At 35.1% G+C, this 22,563-nt stretch overlaps 1 protein-coding gene across 2 annotated transcripts in view; it reads right to left on the bottom strand.

The window, feature by feature from the left end:
• Positions 1-3,206: 3,206 nt before the first annotated feature.
• Positions 3,207-22,563, bottom strand: part of LOC103040173 (transmembrane 9 superfamily member 2) — a 28,714-nt gene continuing 9,357 nt past the window's right edge. The window contains exons 9-18 of one of the 2 annotated variants that reach the window (XM_007237510.4): positions 22,152-22,257; positions 20,098-20,139; positions 18,859-18,991; positions 18,610-18,729; positions 17,363-17,420; positions 17,103-17,262; positions 15,860-16,011; positions 15,569-15,680; positions 14,152-14,323; positions 3,207-6,113 (exon numbers count right to left, since the gene is read on the bottom strand). In XM_007237510.4, coding sequence (XP_007237572.3) covers positions 6,046-6,113; positions 14,152-14,323; positions 15,569-15,680; positions 15,860-16,011; positions 17,103-17,262; positions 17,363-17,420; positions 18,610-18,729; positions 18,859-18,991; positions 20,098-20,139; positions 22,152-22,257 — 1,123 coding nt within the window. In that variant the 3' untranslated portion in view covers positions 3,207-6,045. The remainder of the gene's footprint in view (positions 6,114-14,151; positions 14,324-15,568; positions 15,681-15,859; positions 16,012-17,102; positions 17,263-17,362; positions 17,421-18,609; positions 18,730-18,858; positions 18,992-20,097; positions 20,140-22,151; positions 22,258-22,563) is intronic. The other variant, XM_007237511.4, reaches the window with a different exon arrangement.

Genomic DNA, 22,563 nt, shown 5'->3' with positions numbered 1-22,563 from the left:
TGAGTAGTTGTCCAAGTGTTGTAAGCAGCCAACATTACAAATTGGTAAATACTTCACTGTCATAATTTATTTTAAAATGTGTTGCAGGAAAATGCAACACATGAAACAAGTTTATATTCATAAGGTTTTAAGAGTTCAGAAATCAATATTTGGTGGAATAACCCTGGTTTTTAATCAAAGTTTTCATGCATCTTGGCATCATGTTCTCCTCTACCAGTCTTACACACTGTTTTGGATAACTTTATGCCTTTACTCCTGGTGCAAAGATTCAAGCAGTTCAGTTTGGTTTGATGGCTTTTGATCATCCATCTTCCTCTTGATTATATTCCAGAGGTTTTCAATTTGGTAAAATCAAAGAAACACATTATTTTTAAGTGGTCTCTTGTATATTAAGTATTAATTATCTTGTATATTAAGTTGTGCAGATAAAACATGAAATATCTCAGGTTCATACTGTCTGCAATTAAATAAAAGCCAAAGTAAAGTCAAGAATTAGCAATTTTCTATATCGTCCCAATCTTTTATGATTCTGATACATTTCCACTAAAACGCCTCCAGCAGATTCACTGGACAAATTGATATCTACACTATAGAGCAGTCTTGGAGCTGTCTGTTCTACCAAATTTGACCGGATTTTGGACGTCCAGAACTGATGATCTGCATTCAACTTAACAAGAATTGAGAGATAATTGGGAGAATTGTAGCACCAAATGTAATTATTTTGTTTGTTTTGCAAGATAAACATTTTCTACAATGTAGAGTATAATGACTTGCTTATATTCTGATTTATATTAGTGTAATAGTGATGAAATATTGTCATAATTGCCCACCCCTGCAACTCAGTCACAGGTGTGCCTGCTTCGTCCCGTATGCATGATCAGACTGTTAGGCCTGCAGTCTCTGAATGTGCCGTTTCCACCTCATTGTGGTAAAAAACAGAGAGAGGCTGCTTTTTGGAGTAGACTGTAGTTTATATATCAGGTTAGACAGTGTTACAAAGACTAGTTAATTAAGGGATGTTTTTTCCAGACAGGGACTAAGCCTAGTTTTGGACTACACAATGTTTTAAATGAAGATTTTCAATTGAAAGGAAAATACAGTCTAAAGCCCTATCCGGATGGGATTAGTTTCTCAGGGGGTCCTGGGGTAATTCTCTCTTTTATGGGGGGGATGGGTCCTCTGAGATTTTATTCCCGTCCAGAATGACCATGTATATGTGTTTTTGAGAAAATTACAGGTTGAATTATCTACTGTTTTTTGCTGCACTCCGTGGTCCTCCGGTAATTTTAGTCCTGTCCAGACACACATCTCTAAGATTAGTCACCTCGCTTTAATAAAATAGCTATTTGTCCTTTGGGTGCACGTTTACACGGAGATCCACGTAAACACAACAGCGAGTGGAAATGGAGGAGCTACTGAACGTGACATCACGTGACTGGTCCTCCTGTTTTTTCAATTGCAGTCCGGAGGCAAGAGTTTTTTCACCGAGTAGAAGTGTGAAATATTTTTCACAGACGTCCCCCTGAGAAACTAATCCCGTCCAGGCTGCTTTTTGGAGTAGACTGTAGTTTATATATCAGGTTAGACAGTGTTACAAAGACTAGTTAATTAAGGGATGTTTTTTCCAGACAGGGACAAGCCTAGTTTTGTTCTACACAACGTTTTAAATGAAGATTTTCAATTGAAAGAAAAATACAGTCTAAAGCCCTATCCGGATGGGATTCGTTTTCAGGGGGTCCTGGGGTAATTTTCTAATTAGGCCTAAAGGCTAGGTCTAATCTCTGTCTGGGAAACTGTACCTAAACATTTAGAGTCTGGAAGATTCTTAAATCTAACTAAGGCTGTGTTCAAACTGCCAATCCATATCCGATTTGTGGCATATCTAGATTGTATCCAGGTTGATTTTTGATAGTGTGAACAGCCAGAAACTACAGGAAAAACAACTTTTGCAAATCAGATTTGAAAAAAGATTGAAATGTGATTACAAATTGGATTTGAAATAGAAAAAATTAACACTTGTTGACTGGAGAACTTCCGAATTATTAGAAATACAAGAAATAACCATCAGGGTTAAAAGATAAAAGTTAAGAACATCCAAGTTTTCAAAACATAAGTGATTATAATACAACCAATAAAAAAAAAGTGAAGGTCACATATTCAGCCAATAAGTGACCGACAGCCTGATGAAGAGCGGAATGCTGCAACGCGTTGGTTATTGTTTGTATTTCTAATAAATTTGATCTCCAGTCAACAGGTTCTGTTGTTTTTTTTTTTCTATTTTGATCATTTAATCTGTTGCCAGGCACCTTGTTGTGCAGTGAAGTTTCACCAGATCCATCCACTTCTGCAAATCGTATTTGTACATCTTAGTCAAATAGGATTTTAACTTTGCAACAAATCCAGAGTGATGGAAGTGTAAAGGTTCAGTAAGAGCTCTAAAATGTAGTCCTGACTAAAAAATCTGATCACTTGCGAATAACAGTGTGACCCGTCATCCCACCAGATCTGATTTGAGAAACAAATCTGATTAAGCTGCAATCTGAACACAGCCAGTGTGGAAAAAATCATGTAAGGCTTTATTCCATGCTTTATTTCAAGCTCATGATCTAAAAAAATGCCTTTATTGGCTCAAATATTGGAACCACTGAGTTCAAGCCTTTTTCAAATGCGCTGACAGTGAAAGGAAGTTAATAGCCATGAATGAACAAGAGGGTGTGTACATAATGCTAACTGGAAGCTGGAGCAATAGCAACAGAGTCCCATTAGCATTATGCTAAAGTGAAGCTAGCAGAGAACTGTTATTTTTAGCAACAATAGCTAGCTTTTTGACTGAACTGTTCTTTAAATGCTTCAGAAAAAGTCTGAAAAAAATATGTTTTCGAGAACTTCTTAAATGTTTTAGAGAAAAACTTTTACAGGAAATATTTGAGATCTTTTTTTTATCAAATATTCTGTGTTAATGGTTGGAATATTTAGACACGATCTGCGCTGTTCAACATCTGTGATCATGTGGTCATCATCTTTGTATGAACGTCAAGAACGACGTGGCCATCCACCAACCTCCAACACCTCTCCATCTACGATCTGTAGACAATCAGACGTTCAACAAGTTCACAATGACGACTCTTGTAGGTAATTTGTAGCTGGACTTAGAATGTTTCTCACTGGAGAATTTTATAAAGAGTAATGAGAGGTAGATATTGTAATGATTTGTATTGTGCTTTATTATTTTTGTTTCATGGTACAGATCTTTATGTACACCTCATATGGTTTATTGAAGCTCAGCATAAAGCCCTGGGCTTCTTTCTGAATTAAAATACTTGAAAAAAAAAATCTGCAGCATGTATGAATTATGTCTGACTTAAACTGGGGCTGGATTCTCAAAAGATTTGTCGTAGTTAGGACATCCAATGCTAACTACCAATCAGACTTTAAGGCAATGCGATTTTTTATATATCTATACAGCCAATGAGCAGTAGCTCTCTGATTAGCGTAAACAATAGCAGAATCATACAATTAATTTACACGGCATGTAAAAGTGTGGAAACCCTGCTTTAAATGTCTGTTTGGGAAGCAAATTATGATCTGATATTTATAGAAATAAAAAGTAAAAAAAAAATTGATTAATAACTTCATAAATTGGGGAATTAGCATCCAATGATTGAGTGAGTTTTCTGAAATTCTGCATAATTCTTGTTTTCAAATACACTTTTGGTCATTAGGCTTAATATCATTAAGTTCTATTTTAACAAAAGTCATATCTGTGCATGTGTGGCTGCATAATACAACATTGCACCAAAAAACTCTTCTAAATAGGGATAAAATATGTCATATCATAATATATAATTATATCATTATCGGACAATAATTGCCTTTTTTTTGTTAAATCGGCCTCGACCTTGTGGCATAGATTTGGCCACAATTTTAAAGCAATACTTGCTGATGTATTTGTTTTGTAGATTTTTTTTTACTTTGTCTTCCAGACCTCAAATCCTCAAATTGTCATTCAATAATCATGGTCAACAAACAGCAACCTGAACATTTCTGATAGCTCTCTCCTCCTTTTTAATTTTCTAACATTTTTAAAGTGCTAGGCAGCTGCTGAGAGGAGCCAATAGCTGCTGATTTTTGGTCTAGGTTTGAGGAGTCAGGGTATTCATAAAGCTTTCATAAAATTTTGCATCACAGTGCAAAAACTTGAAGTGTACAACAAAAAGTCTTAATCCATCTTAAAGTGTTGGAAAGAAAAATGTTGTATTTAGAACTTTATGGCTTTTTAAAGAATTTTCATTCATCTTTTACTTACTTGCTTTTTAACAGTAACGAAAAATAGAGCAGGTGCCCCCCAGTTTGGACTTTTACATGCCTCTGTGTATATATATATATTAGGGGTGGGCAATATTATATCGTATACAATATATCGTGACACAGAAATATCATAATATTAAAAATCCATATTGTGATAATACGGCTGTTCTGTCTTAAAAGTAGTCTATTATTTACTGTGAAGCTTTAGGTTTATTTATTGTATAATTGTTTTAGTTGGCAGTTTATATGCATGCACTAATTATTTTGCAATATTATTTGCTGCATTATATTATTTTATGCTATAATATGTATTTTGCCACATTATGATTATACTGTTATACCATTATACTATATTCTTGAAATTAATTAATTAATTTAGTTTTCCTATATTGCCAAGTATATCGTTATCGCAAAAATACCATGAAATATCGTGATATTATTTTAGAGCCATATCGCTCACCCCTAATATATATATATATATATATATATATATATATATATATATATATATATATATATAAACAAGGCTTGAAGATTAGAATATATGATGGTCTAAATAAATTGGAGTCCTAAGAATTGACTGTTTTAGGAATCCAGTCCCTGGATCTTACTGATTTAGTCCATATTAACAATTCATATATACATATACAGTATTTTGTGCTTAGCTAAGAAAAACAAAAAACAAAAAAAAAAAAATAGTAATTTAATTATGTTATTAACAAGTGTTGCAGCATAAAGCTCTAGGTGTCCTGCCAAACCATTGTCTTTCTTACAAGTAAAATCAGGTAAATAAGGTGTGACACGTCCATAAGGATAAAACAGGTCTGATGACCTGCTTTATTTTCAAACAGCCATCAAACTGATATAATTCATATATATATATATCAGTCAAAAACACATCCTCGATATCCGTTCACAGTGATAAATCTTTAGTGCTAGCACTCACTATTTTACAAAATGGACAATCAAAAAGAAACTCAACAAAGAAAAATCCCATTTTCATTAGAATTCATGTTTCAACATTCAAATAATAAACTTACAGCAGAACAGATTCATTTGTTTAAAAAAAAAATGGAATAAACACATTTCGATCTCTATATAAAAGCATGTATACATATATTTATACATTATATATATTTATATGAAATAAGAAAAGTCCTTCATCATTGTTACCATCATGCATTTAGGCTTAAGGTGCAGGGAGGGGAGGGGCGTGGAGAACCCCGACTCCCTAAAGAGGTGTACAGATGTTCTTCTGACCAGGCTCTGCTCGTTTCTTCTGCTTTTTTGCTTCATATGGAGTCCATCACTGTCGCTGACCACTTCACCTGCCTTTTCACATGCAAATGTTTGAGCATGCTCAGTCTTAACCCTCTCACAACTGACTGACAGAAACAGCCTCACTGGTCCCACTGACTTTCCTTTAATAGGAACCTCCGATCAACTCTTTAACAACTCTAAAGCGTAAAATTTTAACCCTACACCTTAACCCCAGCCCCTATCTTTGGAGAAACCCCACCCATGTTACTGTGCAAACTAAACAAGCCAAATTACACACAGCAGTAAACACAGAATCATGAGAAATAGAAATACTGCAGTTTCTAATTTTTTTTTATATCTCACGTATCTGTCTCCCAAACGCTGTCCGTCAAAAGCATAACGCAGGAAACGCAGACTTCCTTCTTCTTCTTTTTCTTTACTATGAAAGCAGAGGGACGAGCCGAGCTCAGCACAGTCTTAGTCCACCTTCACCACGCTGTAGATTTTATGTACGAACCAGAAACAAGCGAAGAAGCCGATGGTGCCTGAAGAGAGAGAAAAAGAGAGAAAGAGAGACACAGCTGAGTGACAATAAAACAAGTACTACAGAATTTATTCATAAGGATCGTGTATGTTTTACAGGATTAAATATCAAGAGCTCTTCTACACACTCTCACACTCTGCTGAGGCGCAGCTGAGGAGCTTTGTGTATAAGGAGGCGATGGGTCAAGAGAAGCTCTCCTCAGAACCTGTGCTTTAATTAAAGCTTTCATTAAACCTGAGCCTAAATTTTTGATGAGCCTGTCCTGCACCTGAGCATGGAGAGAGAGAGAGAGAGAGAGAGAGAGAGAGAGAGAGAGAGAGAGAGAGAGAGAGAGAGAGAGAGAGAGAGTGAGAGTAATGGAGATACTGCTATTAGAGTGTAAAACACTATTTCTATTTCAATTATATACAGTCTGACTCTATTTCATCACTGGCCTTAATATAAAATGCAAACTATTATAATAGTAATAATAAAACATAATTTGTGTAGTAGACACAGTTTAGTTTTTAACGTGCATTACAGATAATAAAGTACATAGTGAAACAATAAACTTATTATAACATTAACTTAAGTCATTTGGCCAAATAAATATATATATAACAATTTAAAAATACAATAAAAGTCTAAAACCAAACAATATTTAAAAGTAGAAAAACTATTAATTAACAGATTTATGAGTATACTAAATTTAAGGACTGCATTTACACCCATCAAAAGTATAAAACTAACATAAAACTAATAATACAGTAAAAACTATTATTTGATAGATTTATGAATATATCAAATTCAAGAACTGCATTTCCGCCCATTAAAAGTCTAAAACAAACATAAAATTAGTAATACATTAAAACTATTATTTGCTAGATTTATGAATATAGTAAATTTAAGAACTGCATTTCCATCCATCAAAAATACTAAAACAAACATAAAATTAATAATACAGTAAAAACTATTATTTGATAGATTTATAATAATAGTACATTTAAAAACTGCATTTCCACCAATCAAAAATACTAAAACAAACTTAAACTTAATAATACCGCAAAAAGTATTGTTTAATAGATTTATGAATATATTAGATTTAAGAACTGCATTTCCACCCATCAAAAGTCTAAAACAAACGTAAAATTAATAATACAATAAAAACTATTATTTGATAGATTTATGAATAAAATACATTTAAGAACTACATTTCCACCCATCAAAAATACTAAAACAAACGTAAAAATTAATAATACAGTAAAAACTATTATTTGATAGATTTATGAATATAGTAATTTTAAGGACTGCAATTTGACCCATCAAAAGTCTAAAACAAAAGTAAAATTAATAATACAGTAAAAACTATAATGTCTTATATTTAACAATGAACATATTGTAATGATTTACTGGTTTAAAACTGTATTTTCACTGTTAAGTAAAAACTATATTAAACCCTGAAGTGCACAGTTATAATTAGCACAGTAACAGCACAGCTGAGGCAGTACAGATTTAATTAAGAGCAATCTTAACCTTTTTATTGAAAGATTTTCAGAGTTATGGAGCAGAGCAGCAGAAGGCAGTCTCAGATCTCTTTATTCAGGAATGAATATAACATGTATGCAGGCAAGCATACGAGTATAAAAGCATACACAAGGTCACAGCAAGGGGCTGACGGGTATCTAAAGAAAAACTGAACTAAATTGTAATTGATGTAATTATCTACAATTACAAGACCTTTTTATGCATGTGCACACAGTCAGCCAATCATAGCCAATCAACACATAAAAATGTCTCGTTTCTTAAAAGCACTGAAACACAATGCTCAGGATAATCTTCCATTTACATTTATTTCTATGGTTCCATTATAATGTGCTTTTCTCACTGAACTGGCTGGACTGGTTGATCTGAACTCTAAAACAGAAGCTCACAAAAGCCATCGTCACATAACCTGAAGACTGCTACTCTGTAAACCCACAATCTGTTTTAACTCAAATGATTTAAGTCTGTTTTACATAAAATTGGATATTTCTAAACAACACTCAACTGTTTTGAGTTAGTTGAACATTTGTGGGCACATATAGATTCAAACTGAAATCTTTGAGTTGAACCAACTATAATAACTGAGTTTAGTCTGTTTCCATTAGCAGCTTCTTTTCCATTGGCTTCTGTCACAATCTATTTGCATACTGGGCGTGTCCAACAGTTTCTGATTAACACTCACCATCAGTGTGTAGTGATTCCCCCTGGACTACCTTAGAAATAAATCAGCTTCCCCTTTAGTTGTAATAACTTGATATTTTAATTTATGCTAACTCAAGTTTTTATTCCCCTTTACTTAAAAAAAAATATAGTATTGATTAATTATCACCATTTATTTCCCTCAAGCACATGAAGATAATTATATTTTTGCTTTCTTAAAATTAAATTGATGGTAAAAATTAATTCCATAGCATAGCTACCTAGGCCTGTAGCAATAATTTCAACTTATTGTACAAGATATGGACATAACCTCAATAATTTTGCTTATTAACTCAATGCCGCCTATTATATTTTTCTTATTTTATTTAATAATGTATTTAAGATATATTTTTAAATATTTTGTTATTGCAAAGGTTTAATGCACTTCAAAAAGGTGTAATTGCATTATTGTGCTATTTTATAATCATTATATATATATATATATATATATATATATATATATATATTTTTTTTTTTTTTTTTTATAAACAGTGCAGTGGTCTAAATAAGGATGATCCAGCTGTAAAGAAATGTGGTCAGAGCTCTGGATAATAAACCATTTTAAAATTGCATTTCTACGCTGAAGACATTCGGCTGCTCTTGGTCTGTTCCTGGGTCGTCTTTACTGTGGCTGTGCTGAGCGTATCCACACAGACGTACACCACTTCATTAATCAGGCACATGTAAATATATAAATAAATACGCAAATAAAACACTGATTAGCTTGGCATCATTGTTATGCTACGACGGCGGCTGTTCTGCATTTCCTCAAAGGCTACAAAGGGGGAGGAAGAAAGGCCAGAGAGACACAAAGAGATGGGGGAGAAGACGACAAACAGGGCTTTAACAGATGAGATTAAATAAAAATATTGCAATATATTGTACTGTTTTCTTTTGCGATACATTAAATGGTACGTGGCGTCAAATATGTATATAGCTACTGAACTACAGGTGCTCTAAACTCCTTAAGACCTTCCCATTTAACTTAATAAAGTTAATGCTTCATTACTACATGTGGTGGCGCTAATCTAATGAACCAGGTAAACATGTGGTAAAGAATATTGGTTGTTAAATTCTGTAAAACTGACACCAATAAATCAATAATTTCTGGTATTTTAATTCTGGTAATTTAAGAGTATTTTATCTTCTTTAGTAACACAGATGCTGTGAAATATCGTAGATAATACATCAATATATGCCATATATTGTGTATCACAGAATCACAGTATTGTAATATCATCGTTGGGCAGCATATCGTGATAACATTGTTATTTTAACCCCAAAAAGAGTCATAGGGGAAAATTTCTCCAGCATTTCAGTTCTGGTTAAAGCAACAGTCTGGAAGTTTAGGCAATTTGGGTATTTAGAGACCTCTCTGGTCAGACTGTGTAACTGCACCAAATAAGCCATGGTTAAGTACAGTACCCTCACTCCAGTTTTATCATATAGTGCTTCATTAGGACGTACCGATGTATACACCAACAGAAGGAACAGGATAAGTCAAAGCAGTTACATTACAAAATGAACCAATCATGCAACCGCACACACAGCAATGGGAGAAGATAGCTTCTACACCTGCAGCAAGCAAACCACAGTTCATCTGAAGCGAACCCTAGATGACAGATTTCAGAAAAAGGCAAGAATGGTATGTTGGACCCCTCCCAGGCTTGAAAACAGCTTTAAAACTTGATCAAATGTACTGAACCCATGAAACAAGAGCTCTTAGACTAGTAAGAAAATGCACTTTATGCAAGGTAATAGAAATCAATTTCTATCAAACTGTACAGAGCAATCAAGTTCCAACATCCAAAAACAGATCACTCTGTTTTAAGAAAGAACACAGATTGTCATGATGGGACACTGATATCATTAATCAGAATTTTTGTCGTCCCCTTCCAACTCAGGAATAATACTGTTGCTTTTACTGTGACACCAAAAAAAAAGTCTCAAGTTATGGACTGCTACTATAAACTACATGTGGGCGTTTTCTACCAGGAAGGGATTGAGTGTGCTGTTACCATGTCAACCCCTGACCACCTCTACCTACATATTTAGTTAAAAAAAAAGGAGAAAGAAAGAAAGAAACAAAATACCATACATATAGGTAATTCACAAATACGTTCCAGTTCCAGCTTTAGTTCCAGTCTTTCTATCTGAAGTACCAGCAGCCCGGGCCTCTGAAGCATCTATTAGAATCCATGGCAACAAATAAATGGAGACGCTGATATTTGTTGTGTAAATGGCCGCGGCTCAAGCTCAGCTGTAATAGCCAAAGACATACGACATGCTGTAATCATCCGTGATTACAAGAAACAGGCTCTGCGAGAGGCAATCGCTTCAGAGATGATCCGGAAAGCTCAGAGCCTCTATTATCTTACCCAGACTATCGGCATTATATAAGACCATTACCATCCGAGCTAGAAGCAAGCAAGAGGCTTTTGGACCTAACTTTGTCCCGAAGTACGTAAGAGGCTGAAGATCGCAACTGCAGACCAGACAGGGGGCATATTTCTAATTCTCCACTAAATAGAATGAGAAGCATTTTGTTTTGAGATGTGGATTAGGATAAGGTCAGCCTTGAAAAAGGGTAAACTGACGTAAATCAATTTTGCACGTTTTCCGCCATACATACCACCCTCCAAATAACTTGAAATTTCAGCTTCATTAGTCCACAGCACCTTATTTCAAAAATGAAGCTAACTCGTTTGTGGCGTGTGCTCAGAAAAGGCTTCTTCTGCATTACTCTCCCATACAGCCTCTCCTTGTGCAAAGTGCACTGAATAGTTACTGAATGATGCACAGTGACACCATCTGCAGCAAGATGATGATGTAGGTCTTTGAAGCTCTGGAGGTCTGTGGTTGACTATGACTGTTCTCACCATCCTTCTCCTCTGCTTATCTGAGATTTTTCTTGTTCTGCCACTTCAGGTCTTAACTAGAACCGTGCCTGTGGTCTTCTATTTGCCAGTGGAAACTGGCAACTGAAATCTCTGAGATAATTGAGCTTTTTTTATCCTTCCTCTTAACCATGATGTTGAACATTCTTTGTTTTTAGGTAATTTGAGAGTAGAGTGTTTTGAGGCTCCCATGTTGCCACTCTTCAGAGAAAAGGCAAAGAGGTGATTCACCTGTGTATGTAGGTCAAGGGTTAATGAGCTTAACAAACAAATGTTGTGTTATAATAATTAGTGCTAAAGGCATTTAAATCAATAAAACGACAAGGGTGCCCAAATTTACGCACCTGTCTAATTTAGTTTATAGGATTATTGCACACTTTCTGTAACTCCCATAAACTTAATTTAACTTCTGAAATATCACTCTGTTCGTCTGATATATGTTATATTTAACTGAAATTGCTGATCCGAACAACCAATCATTTATAAAGGATCATGTAAGTAGACAGTAGGTTTTTGTAGAGCATTTGTTTGCTTGGGTTTTGTGCCATATCAGCAACTTGTTGGCTATTTTATGGCATCGACAATGTTCATTACATGAGCATCACTGACTTAAATCAGTGTCTTTATATGAAGGACTTCCAGAAACTTAAGTACTTTACCTGGTGGAGGCTTTTCAAACAGTTCTTTCATATCTGTAACCCTATAAAAGTTATTTCAGGTGGTTAAAGTGCAGGGCAGTCTACTAAGATATGTTTGTAGGAAGAGTGAGGTAAAGCAAAGTAGAGCTTCACAGTGAATATGTACATTTGATGTTGCTGTGTTTTCTCTTTTATATGATGCATCTTTGCTCAAATAAATGCAGAGAAAATTGGAGATGAAAGTGGATAGTATATAGCTTGAATGGTTTTAGCGTGCTAGATTAGCCACTGAGCTAACACAAGCTGCGCTAATACACAGCAACACACCACAACGTGAGTGCCCTCAAACACACCCACGAGAGACAGACTCGAGGCGATGTGAGCGACTTGTCGCCTGCCGGTGTGAAAACGCAGGATAAGAGCATATGTGTGTGAGACAGCATGAGCATGAGCAGTGTAGATGCTCTGAGCTCCTTAACTGCATGTGTTTTCTGATGTCCTCTGCTGGCCTGCAGCTGCTCTGCTCCATCCTCCACCAGCTCAGCAGATGAATCAGGCAAGCTGGGGAAGATTTGATTAAGTCCAGCATGTGGGGTGCAATCTCTCACAATAACACTAAAGGATGGGTTGGAATATTTATAAGTGTCCTCATTTACCCCTGACCCAAACACTTCTACTGAAGTGCAACACGGCCAGCAGGGGAACAGCAGTGAACAGAACTACGATGTCGTTTAAAACATCTACACAATGTACAGCTCGCTCTATACTTTCCTTCTTAGTCACTCATTCAGCTCCTTTTCATGACAAATTTACAGTGAGGAGGTAAAAAAAAAAAAACACTGATCAAGAAAAAGAACAAGCTTGACAGAAAGAAAACAGCGCTCATACTTACGAAATGATGCATCAAAGGAACAGGATAGAAATCACAGTTACACTGAATTTCAACCTTCAACATTTCCACAAACTAAGCAAACAGGGTCGAACTGTATATTTTATAATTGTTTTAGTTTGCATATAATTGTTTTAGTTTGCAGTTTATATGCATGCACTAAATATTCTGCAATATTATTTGCTGCATTATATTATTTTATGCTATATTATTTATTTTGCCACATTATGATTATACTGTTATACAATTATACTATATTCCTGAAATGAATTAATTATTTTAGTTTTCCTATATCGCCAAGTATATCGTTATCGCAAAAATACCCTGAAATACTGTGATATAATTTTAGAGCCATATCGCCCACCCATACACTGTACTATTTATGAAAGAGCATAGCAGAATAGTTGCATCACTAAATAGCAGAATCTGCCACTGCTGAATGCTGATGCATTTTGTCTATTTGTCAAAACACAATAAAATACTACAGTATTTTATTGTGATATATTATTTTTACAATATCACACAGCTTTATCAGGATGAGATTATATACAGCAAGGGCTGTGGCTATACAGTTAATTTTGATTACGGATTTATATTGTATCGACTGAAATTAAGAAACATATTGGGATATAAATCCTGGCCATATAGTCCAGCCCTACTCTAATGTCACTGCACAATTACATAATCAACTCATTGTACAATATATGCAGATGATCTCAATATTGGCCATTATATTTACCTAGCAAAGGGGCAAATAAATCAACAAGCTGATTTTTTACTCATTTGGCATTTTTAAGCATTTATATGTATATATTCAAGTTCCAATGTTGTAATAATGTGTAATATTTTGTAGTGTCAGACTATTAAAAAATGTAATCCAATTACATTACAATAATATTCTGTGATTTACTGCGATTAATCAATTTTTTACGTCCTATTAGGCACTGAATTTATATGTTATACTGTAAGTCGATAAATACTGGCCAGCGTGGTCATGGCAAGGCAAATTAACATAGTCTTAGTGAGGACGGATAGTAGGTCATAACGTGTGTACCAGGAATACATTATACATTAAGTATACATGTATTAAGAATACATTAAGGCTAATATTACCACCTACAGGGGAGAGCGCAGTGGATAGTCATGATCATGACCAGCAGCATCTGGCTAAAATTGTCCACACAAAGAGACAGTGACAGAAATCTCATCTATATTCAACACAGAAGACCCTACACACACACATCTCACAGATCACTGCAGCATTCTTTAGCTTTCATAAGACATGACAAAAGTCAAGAGACATGACATTATGTCTTCTCATTCCTTTTGTAAAGCTGAGGGACAGGACTATTTTACGAACACATTTGAAACTGTTGTAAGGCATTTTTTACTCACCTGTGAAGAGAAAGAATATAAGAACCATAATCATGGTGTAGCCGAGGTAAAGGATGGTGCTGGCAGCCCCTTGGATTTGGAGTTTGGAGAAGAAATAATGTATAGCGTAGACGAACAGATAAACTGCGGTGAATCCACTGGTAAGGAACGATCGCCACCACCAGTGATAATCCTGCAAAGAGAGAGTGAGATGTACATGTTAAAAACAATATAGACAATAATAATAGACAACAATATAGACAATATAGATGTACTATATATAGACATAAACTGAAAAAAATCTGGCTTATTATGTTATTCTTACAAAAAAGCCCATTACATGGTAAAATGAGCTGATTTTCATATTTTTTAAATCTGAAATATAATTATCCTAAGAATTTTATATTGGTTTCTTATTTCTTATTTCAGAGTTTTAAATCAAATGGATTTGGATTTATGGATCTGAATTTAAAACCTAAAATAGTTATTTTGAAATTATCTTTCTGCAACATCAAAATTTAGCACCTCATCACAAGTTAAAAACACACACACACACACACAAAAAAACAGCAGCTTTTAAGCTCAGTATGCTTGCAGCATTTCAGCTATGCTCTGTAGGTTTCGGTCTGCAGTACCACTAACGCGATAAAGAGACAAGATACCCTTGCCTTATCTTGATAGAACTTGCCCTGGGTTTTCCTGTGTGAAGTCTGCTGCTTTACTGATCTCTCTCTCTATTTAAATATAGGCTTAAGGATAATTATTTATATACTGTACTAAACGAAAGTTAAAACGCGTAAAACACCACCTCTTTAATCACAACTTAATAAGCCTTTATGTCAGGGGTGTCCAAATCACGGGCCACACTCTGTAATAAAACAAATAATGAAATATACCACTTTAAATAATACTTTTTTCCTGATTATTTCATTTAGAAATGCGCACCCTCGTCGTTTTTAAACTCTTTGGCCCGTTTTTCTGTGCTAGAAATGCGCACCCTCTCTGCTTTTAGACTCTTTGGCCCATTTTTCTGTGCTAGAAATGCGCACTCTCTGCACTTTTAGACTCTTTGGCCCGTTTTTCTGTGCTAGAAATGCGCACTCTCTGCGCTTTTAGACTCTTTGACCCATTTTTCTGTGCTAGAAATGCACACTCTCTCCGCTTTTAGACTCTTTGGCCCGTTTCTGACACCTAGCGTTCAAACTTTGAATCTCACATTATAAAATCCTGTTTAACTTTCATTCCATTTCTAAAATACCTCGCGGGCCGCTCCAAAATAGGAAACGGGCCGCAAATGGCCCGCAGGCCGTAGTTTGGACACCCCTGCTTTATGTGAACATCAAGCATTAATTTTACATTTAATTAATTTAGCAATAAATGCATCTGTTCTGTAATTTGTGTTATTAATAGTCTTGTAATAGGTCCCAGCTTTTCTCACCTCAGCACACAGATGAAAATAGCAGAGCAGGATGGTGGCTTCAGAACAAGTGATGAGGAGGATGATAAACACCAGGAACAGGAAGCCGAACATGTAATACATCTGATGAGACCTGCAGTAAAGAGATAACACAAAAAAATTAAAGCTCATTTCTACAGACTTGAGGCTTAAATCTTTAAACAGCTGCATTATAATTATAATTGAGTTGTAACTGAGTAAACGACTAACTATAACTAAGTAATTGAGCAGCAAAGTCACAGTATTTGATTTGTTTTACTCTATAGAACCCACCAGATACTGTTGAGGATGAAGAAGAGCTGGATGAAGATGCAACCAAAGGGCAGGATGCCGCCCATGACGATGCCGGGTAGGGGTTTAGTGAAGAAGGACTGCTCAGGGATTTGCCGTGGGATCTGATTTGTTCGCACAGGATGCGCAATCACCTGCAGAAAACACCCACAAAATGGGACGGATATTACGTGTTGTAATATAGCATAATTAGTTATTTTAATCTGACTATCACTGATTTAAAAAAAGGGTTGGATTGTAAATTTTAATTATTTATTTATTATTTAATTTATTATTTTTAATCCATTAACAGGCCAACATTTTTGTCAATTTTCTACCTGATACACACCTATATCTTGAAGATTTTTATGCAAGCATTACATAAAAAGCTTTCATGTTTGATAATAAATGTTACTACAAATTTTAATTGTAATAGAAATGAGTTTAGAAAATGTAAGTAAATCTGCAACTTTAAAAATATAGTGAAAAACAATCATAAAATTGGCACTTTGCTAAACTTCATTTTAAAATCAGTATTGTCCTGAATACAAATCAAACAGTTAATGTCCTCCAAACATTTTGTTTTTTTACGGTTGTCTAGTTTTTACGTCTATTGTTAAACATGCAGTATTTGGGTTTGATCTGGAATTATTAAGTGGAGTAGCAAGAGAACATGTAGCTTCTTCAATTGTCCTGTAGGAGATCTCAAAACCCTCCAAGTTTTCAGAATGTAAATAAATTATTTTACTGCAGAAAAAAAGGGTTTTGTATCATCTACACTTGAAGCCCGTATATGAGACAAGGCATGTTAAGAGGTTAAGCTGGGCTACTACAATAGAATGTAATATAAAAACATACGAAACACTAGATATGTGCATCAGCTGACAAGATGTTCAGTAGGATTATCCTCTTGAGACCCTGTGTCCTCATATGTGGACATTAAAAGAAATTAAAAATGCACACCAAGGAAAAGTCTTAGGAGGATACTGATTGGCTGGGTGAAAAGTTTGATTATGTCACATGATTCATGGAAACCTGGAGTTTTTCTATTCTCCGACACATTGATTACTGACTGATTAATGCCAAAATCTATTTTTCTTCAGTTCTCCAGAGTACTGAACGCATGTTACAACACTCAATGTTACAAAAGTATTTCAATATAAGGAAATCTTCTTTGGCCATCTTCAAATCTAAACAACATAAAATCCAATAAGAATTGAAGAACGTGGTACTTCATCCAACTCACCGACTTCTTAAAGCCGAAGTACGCACCCAGGAAGGTAAGTGGAACAGAGATACCAAACCACAAGCCCAGAATGGCCACCAGCGTTCCAAACGGGATTGCCGCAGACGAGGCCTCCACCCAGAGGATCAGATTCATTAAGAAAAAGTCAGCGAACACCATTCTGTCCAAACAGAAGCACAAAAACACAATGGTAAAACAGAGAAATGATAATAAATGACTCTACTGATTGTTACTCAACATGCAAGAATAATTATGCATACCCAGGACACAAAAGTGCAGTTAAAAGAACGTTGGTCTTCCAGTTTTCACCTCCAAAACCTACAGAAATTAACAGAAACATACACAGATTATAGTTTTTAGTACAATAATTAATTTATGATTCACATAACCATTTAAACATAAATAAATCTTAATACTTGCATGAGATTTAAGTTAAAAATGGGTAATACGTTATTAAATTACACTTCTCTTAAACTAATAGTGCACATGTAAAGTCCCAAAGCAACATAAAATTACCTCTAGTCAGGTTCAGATCGCAAAGATACCATGATTACTCATGATAAATGGCCTGTGATTAGGGCTGCTTAGGTATATTGATGTTAGATACTCAGTGGAATTAACACTAATACTTATGATACCATATACATTTGCAAACTGCAAATGTTTGTATAAAGCCCAATGTTCCACCTCATAATAAAAAAAATATTAAAAAATTAAAAAGTTCAAAACTGCTTCACTTCATGTGAATCTTTATTATAAGCTTTAACTTAAGTGAAACTTTTGTTCAACCAAAACATATCCAATCCTTATTCTTTCAATTGTAAAATACTGTAATACTGTAAAACTATGATATATTTAAGATTTTATGTGAGAAAATCTCAAAGTTGCACCCATACTGGTGACTTTATTTGCATATTAGTAATATCAGCATTAGAATGTCTCATTTAAAAGGCTTCAATCATGCAACAATGATTTTCGCCCTGCTTCCTATGAGCGAAAATCTTCTGTTTCAATGCATGTTTTTCCTCACCTACCTAAGTCTGCACACCTGTAAATGTCACCCTCTTTTTTCTATTTGCCATAACATAAAACCTTAAACACCCATATAAAACTAAATATAGGCTGATGAAAACACAAAAATAAAAATGTTTAATTGCTTAATCAAATGTATTTGTGTAAATTGAGTGAGTGAGCAGCCATTAAGCCTCTCCCACTGCGTTTCTGTCTTTATCGCTAGTGTTATGCGGTTAAAAACGAGTAATTAACACAAACGTTTATGATCTACACTGTCAACATTGATTGTGTTGACTACCAGTAATCATTGTAGCCCAAACTAAGAACAACTACTAGCTCAACTCAAGATGCACATCATTCTGAAACAACAGGAAGACATTATTTTTTTTAACGATTTAAGTGCACAAACAGGAAAAGTTTTTAAGGGATTAAGTAGGTTAGAAAATGGAATATGTTTATAAAATATGGGCACTTCAATGCACAATGTCCTTACTCTTATAGAGTCTGGCTGAAACGTATCCAGCAGGCGTGCCTAGCAGGACCCACAGCACCACCGCACAGGTCATAAGAGCTCCTCTGTTCGCCGGAGAGAGGAATCCGAGGCAGGCCAGGACTGGAAAAAAAAAGGTTTAACAGTATTTACTGGAACTGAATTACAGCACTCAGGCAGCAAAACACTCCATTTTAATGCACACCAAAAAAGTTCACTGTACGACTTAATTTTGGATGTTTTTCTTCTTACAAAGTGTGATGAAGGTCATGATGAAGATCTGTGTGCCCTGCCCAAGGAACACAGACAGCAGCATTCCCATCTGAGGTGGTCTGAACACATCCCCATGTACCTGCTTCCACCCAGACTCCTCTTGGGCCTCCTCCTGTAGATGACATCACATCACAAGCCCAACAATTCAATACAATACAGAATTTTAATCATTTAAAATAAAAAAATTGACCATAAGCAAGTGCTCTTTATTTAGTGACTTTGGGATAGATAGATAGATGTATAGACAGACAGACAGACAGTAGAAACAAACAACATTTATAGGAGTAATGCATTAAGAAAGCACAGCAAGAAATATAAGAATACAGAAGATGCTAACTGAGGCTTGAAAAATGAAATATACCTTGTGAGATACAAATAAAAAAATCCTGTAACATAACCTGCCTTACCTACTACAGTGGTCAAAAAATAGATACAAGAATATATAAATACAAAACTATACTACGTATGAAAGTAACCTAACCGTAGAAGGGAGGTAGTGCAGTAATACGGATTATAAACCTATGCAAGTATTGTATTTAAGTTAAGTGTAAGTAGTGCCAAGAAGTGCAAATGTACAGGCCATACCATAAAGTGACAAGTGTTCAGATGTGCAAATAGACATGTTGTTCAGAGTGTGACATTTATTGGTGACATTTATTCTTATGCAAAGCAAATTAAAACAATGGACGATATGGACGATAAGAACAGTAAAAAATAACATAATTATCATGATAGGCCAAGGTGACATTATAGAGCAGTTGGTGGTGATTAGCGTGTTAATGTGTGCTGTGCTGAAGGTACAAGTGGATCAAGCACAGCAGTGCTGCTGGAGTTCTTTAACACCTCAGTGTAAATGCGGGACTGAGAATGGTCCACCAAACAAGAATCCAGTTGGGAGCATCTCATGGCCACTGATGAAGAACTAGAGGATGATCGACACTGTAAACAGTGCAGTAACAAATTCAGAGCTTCTGTCTCTGATTTTTCTTTATCTACAAGGTGGAGCAGCTGTAGATAGGAGTGTGTAATAGAGTGGGGGACAGTGATTAAGTGATTAAACACAGTGTTTAAAAACTCCAGCAGCACTGCTGCTGTATCCACAATACACCATATTTTATCACACAGAAGAAAAACTCCCAGAAGCGAGGTACGCAAAACACCAAGATCACCCCTGAGAACACCTGTGAACAGAACCACAGAACCACAGATCTGGCTTACATATGTAATGGCTGTCTGAAGATGGATCTTAAGCAAGTTCCCCTGTGAATGGCACAAATGAGCTTTAATCCTCACGGTTTAAAACACAATGAGAATACTGACAGCACATAGAACACATTAAAGGCCTCTGTCTGACTAGGGGTGTGCCATATCGTATCATACGTAATAATATTGCCAACATTTTTAAAGCTCCACTAGGTAGGATTGAGATTTTGTGCTTGTGGGCTCCCCCTACAGTTGCAGAGCGTAATAAATGTTTCAGGCGGATTAGTTTCTCTTTCTCATTTTCTGGCTCTCACAGACATATTCGGTCTCTTTCCAGCTTCTGCCAGAGTGTCTGTGTGTTAGTTTGTAAAGAATGAATCAGTAGTCCTTGTAGAACTGTTAGAACTAAAGGTCGGAAAGCAGGTCGCAGTTCTCTCGAGCGTTGGTCGCATCCGCCTCGGAAAACTTACAGAGTCTGGTTTGAGTTTAGAGGATCCCGGCACAGATACGAGAGAACCGCTATTCCTCCTATTACACCTCAATGCAGCGCTGCAGTGAGTTTCAAGCTATAATTTTACTTCTTTAAAAATATCAAAAATCAAGGAAATCCTACATAGTGCTGCTTTAAATATCCAGGGTTCATACACGTTTTTACCAATACATTTCTATGATTTTTTTCATGACATTTCCATGCAAATATCAAGGCAAAAGATTCACGAACATATGTTTTTTAAAACATCAGTGCAGACATGGAGAATAAAGCCAAAATCACCTAAAACTATTATTACAACTGATTAAAGTAGTTCTAAAATGAATCAAATAAAATGTTGACACAATCTTTAATAATAAAATGTGTGTCAGATCCTGCGAGCTCCATTGTGTAGGCATAAAATTACTGAATTAACTTTGTAAAATTTGTAGACCTGATATTCATGACTTTACCAAAACTATTATTTTTATTTTTATAAAATTTATCCAGGCCTGGAAATTGCTATTGTCAAATTCCGTGACTTTTCCAGGTTTTTCATGACCGTATGAACCAAGATATTGTGTATGATAATTTACCCTGAAATATTGTGCCATATCACCCATCCCTAATTATCACATCAGGGTACTATGTTTTGCTGTTTTTAGCAAAATAAAAATTCACACTGTTCTCATTTCCTATTATATATCTACTAGAGACAGATTATATCTGTCCAGTATCATTTATTGTACTTTAATTCTGGATATATGGAGTGCATTATTAGTATCATGAAATTTTTCCAAATTTTTCCAACCCTAAAAAACATCAAAACGTCAGAGCAAACTCCTCCAACCTCAGTGATCTATTCAGCGCTACCTGGACATCCATTCATTATGACTTCAACAATAAAATCCAACCAATTCTAGGAGTTTGCAGTGTACAGCCATAAACAAACAAATTCACAAACTTAAGCTGAAGGATTCCCTACAGTCATCCTGAAAAGGGATGCACTGAATATTTGACAATGATAAATGATTCGTCTGAAAGCAGAAAAAAGCACTTTTGATGTTTGGGCAAATAAGAAAAATGACATAATTGATACAGAACAATAATGAATTTTATTTTAAGTCATACTGTGCTTTTGTTTTCATGTCTGCTGGTATGTTAAAATGCGCATGATGATGATATTTAAATTATTTTTTATTTATTAAACCAAATTATTTTTTATTGTATGCACTGATGAAAAAAAAGTGGTTACATTTATAAAAACCTGTGAAAGACTGTGTTTGCTCTTCAGAATTTAGCCTTTAGCCCAAATTTTTAAAGGTAGGAAACTAAGTAAACTAAAATGAGTGAGATAAGTGATGCTACATGCATGATTTCATTTATTCAAGCAAGTGAAACATTAAATAACTTAAACTGCTGTTTCTTAGCTTTCCATGAGAGAGGGAGTTTGGGTCTGTTGCCTGTTTAAATTTTTCATGAATTTCAAATCCTGAGCGATTCTAATCAGCCATATCTGAACATAAAGACATACGGCATACAACTTTCATACTGTTTTATACTATTATGCCCAGAAGTGCAGAAAGAAAGCTGACTGTACCTGGTCCACTTGGTTGTATTTTGCGATGTCCCTGTGCAATGTTCTCAGCATGATCATGGCCACCATGCCAGAGAGGAAGAGCACGATGACCAGAGAGTTCATAATGCTTAAAACAAAGAGAACAAAGAATAAAGTTAAATTACAGGCATGTTAAAACCTTAGATACCGTTTACACCTGGTTACTTGATGTGTTTTGAGTAGGACTGTGTAATAAATTGCTATTCTTGGTTATCAAAGACAATGAAATATATACTTACACAGTTACACAGATACACAGTTAGCTGTTTACTATTTTAAATATATAATATGCTTTAATAAAGATGTTATAAATAAAAACTGATACTTTAACATTATACTTTGTTAAGGTTTAATCGTGTCAGATCTTATTGTATTGTACAGCACCAGTCAAAAG

The sequence above is a fragment of the Astyanax mexicanus genome, chromosome 10, assembly GCF_023375975.1.
Source record: "Astyanax mexicanus isolate ESR-SI-001 chromosome 10, AstMex3_surface, whole genome shotgun sequence".
Taxonomy (NCBI): Eukaryota; Metazoa; Chordata; class Actinopteri; order Characiformes; family Acestrorhamphidae; genus Astyanax; species Astyanax mexicanus.
This window is presented reverse-complemented; position numbering and strand designations above follow the sequence as displayed.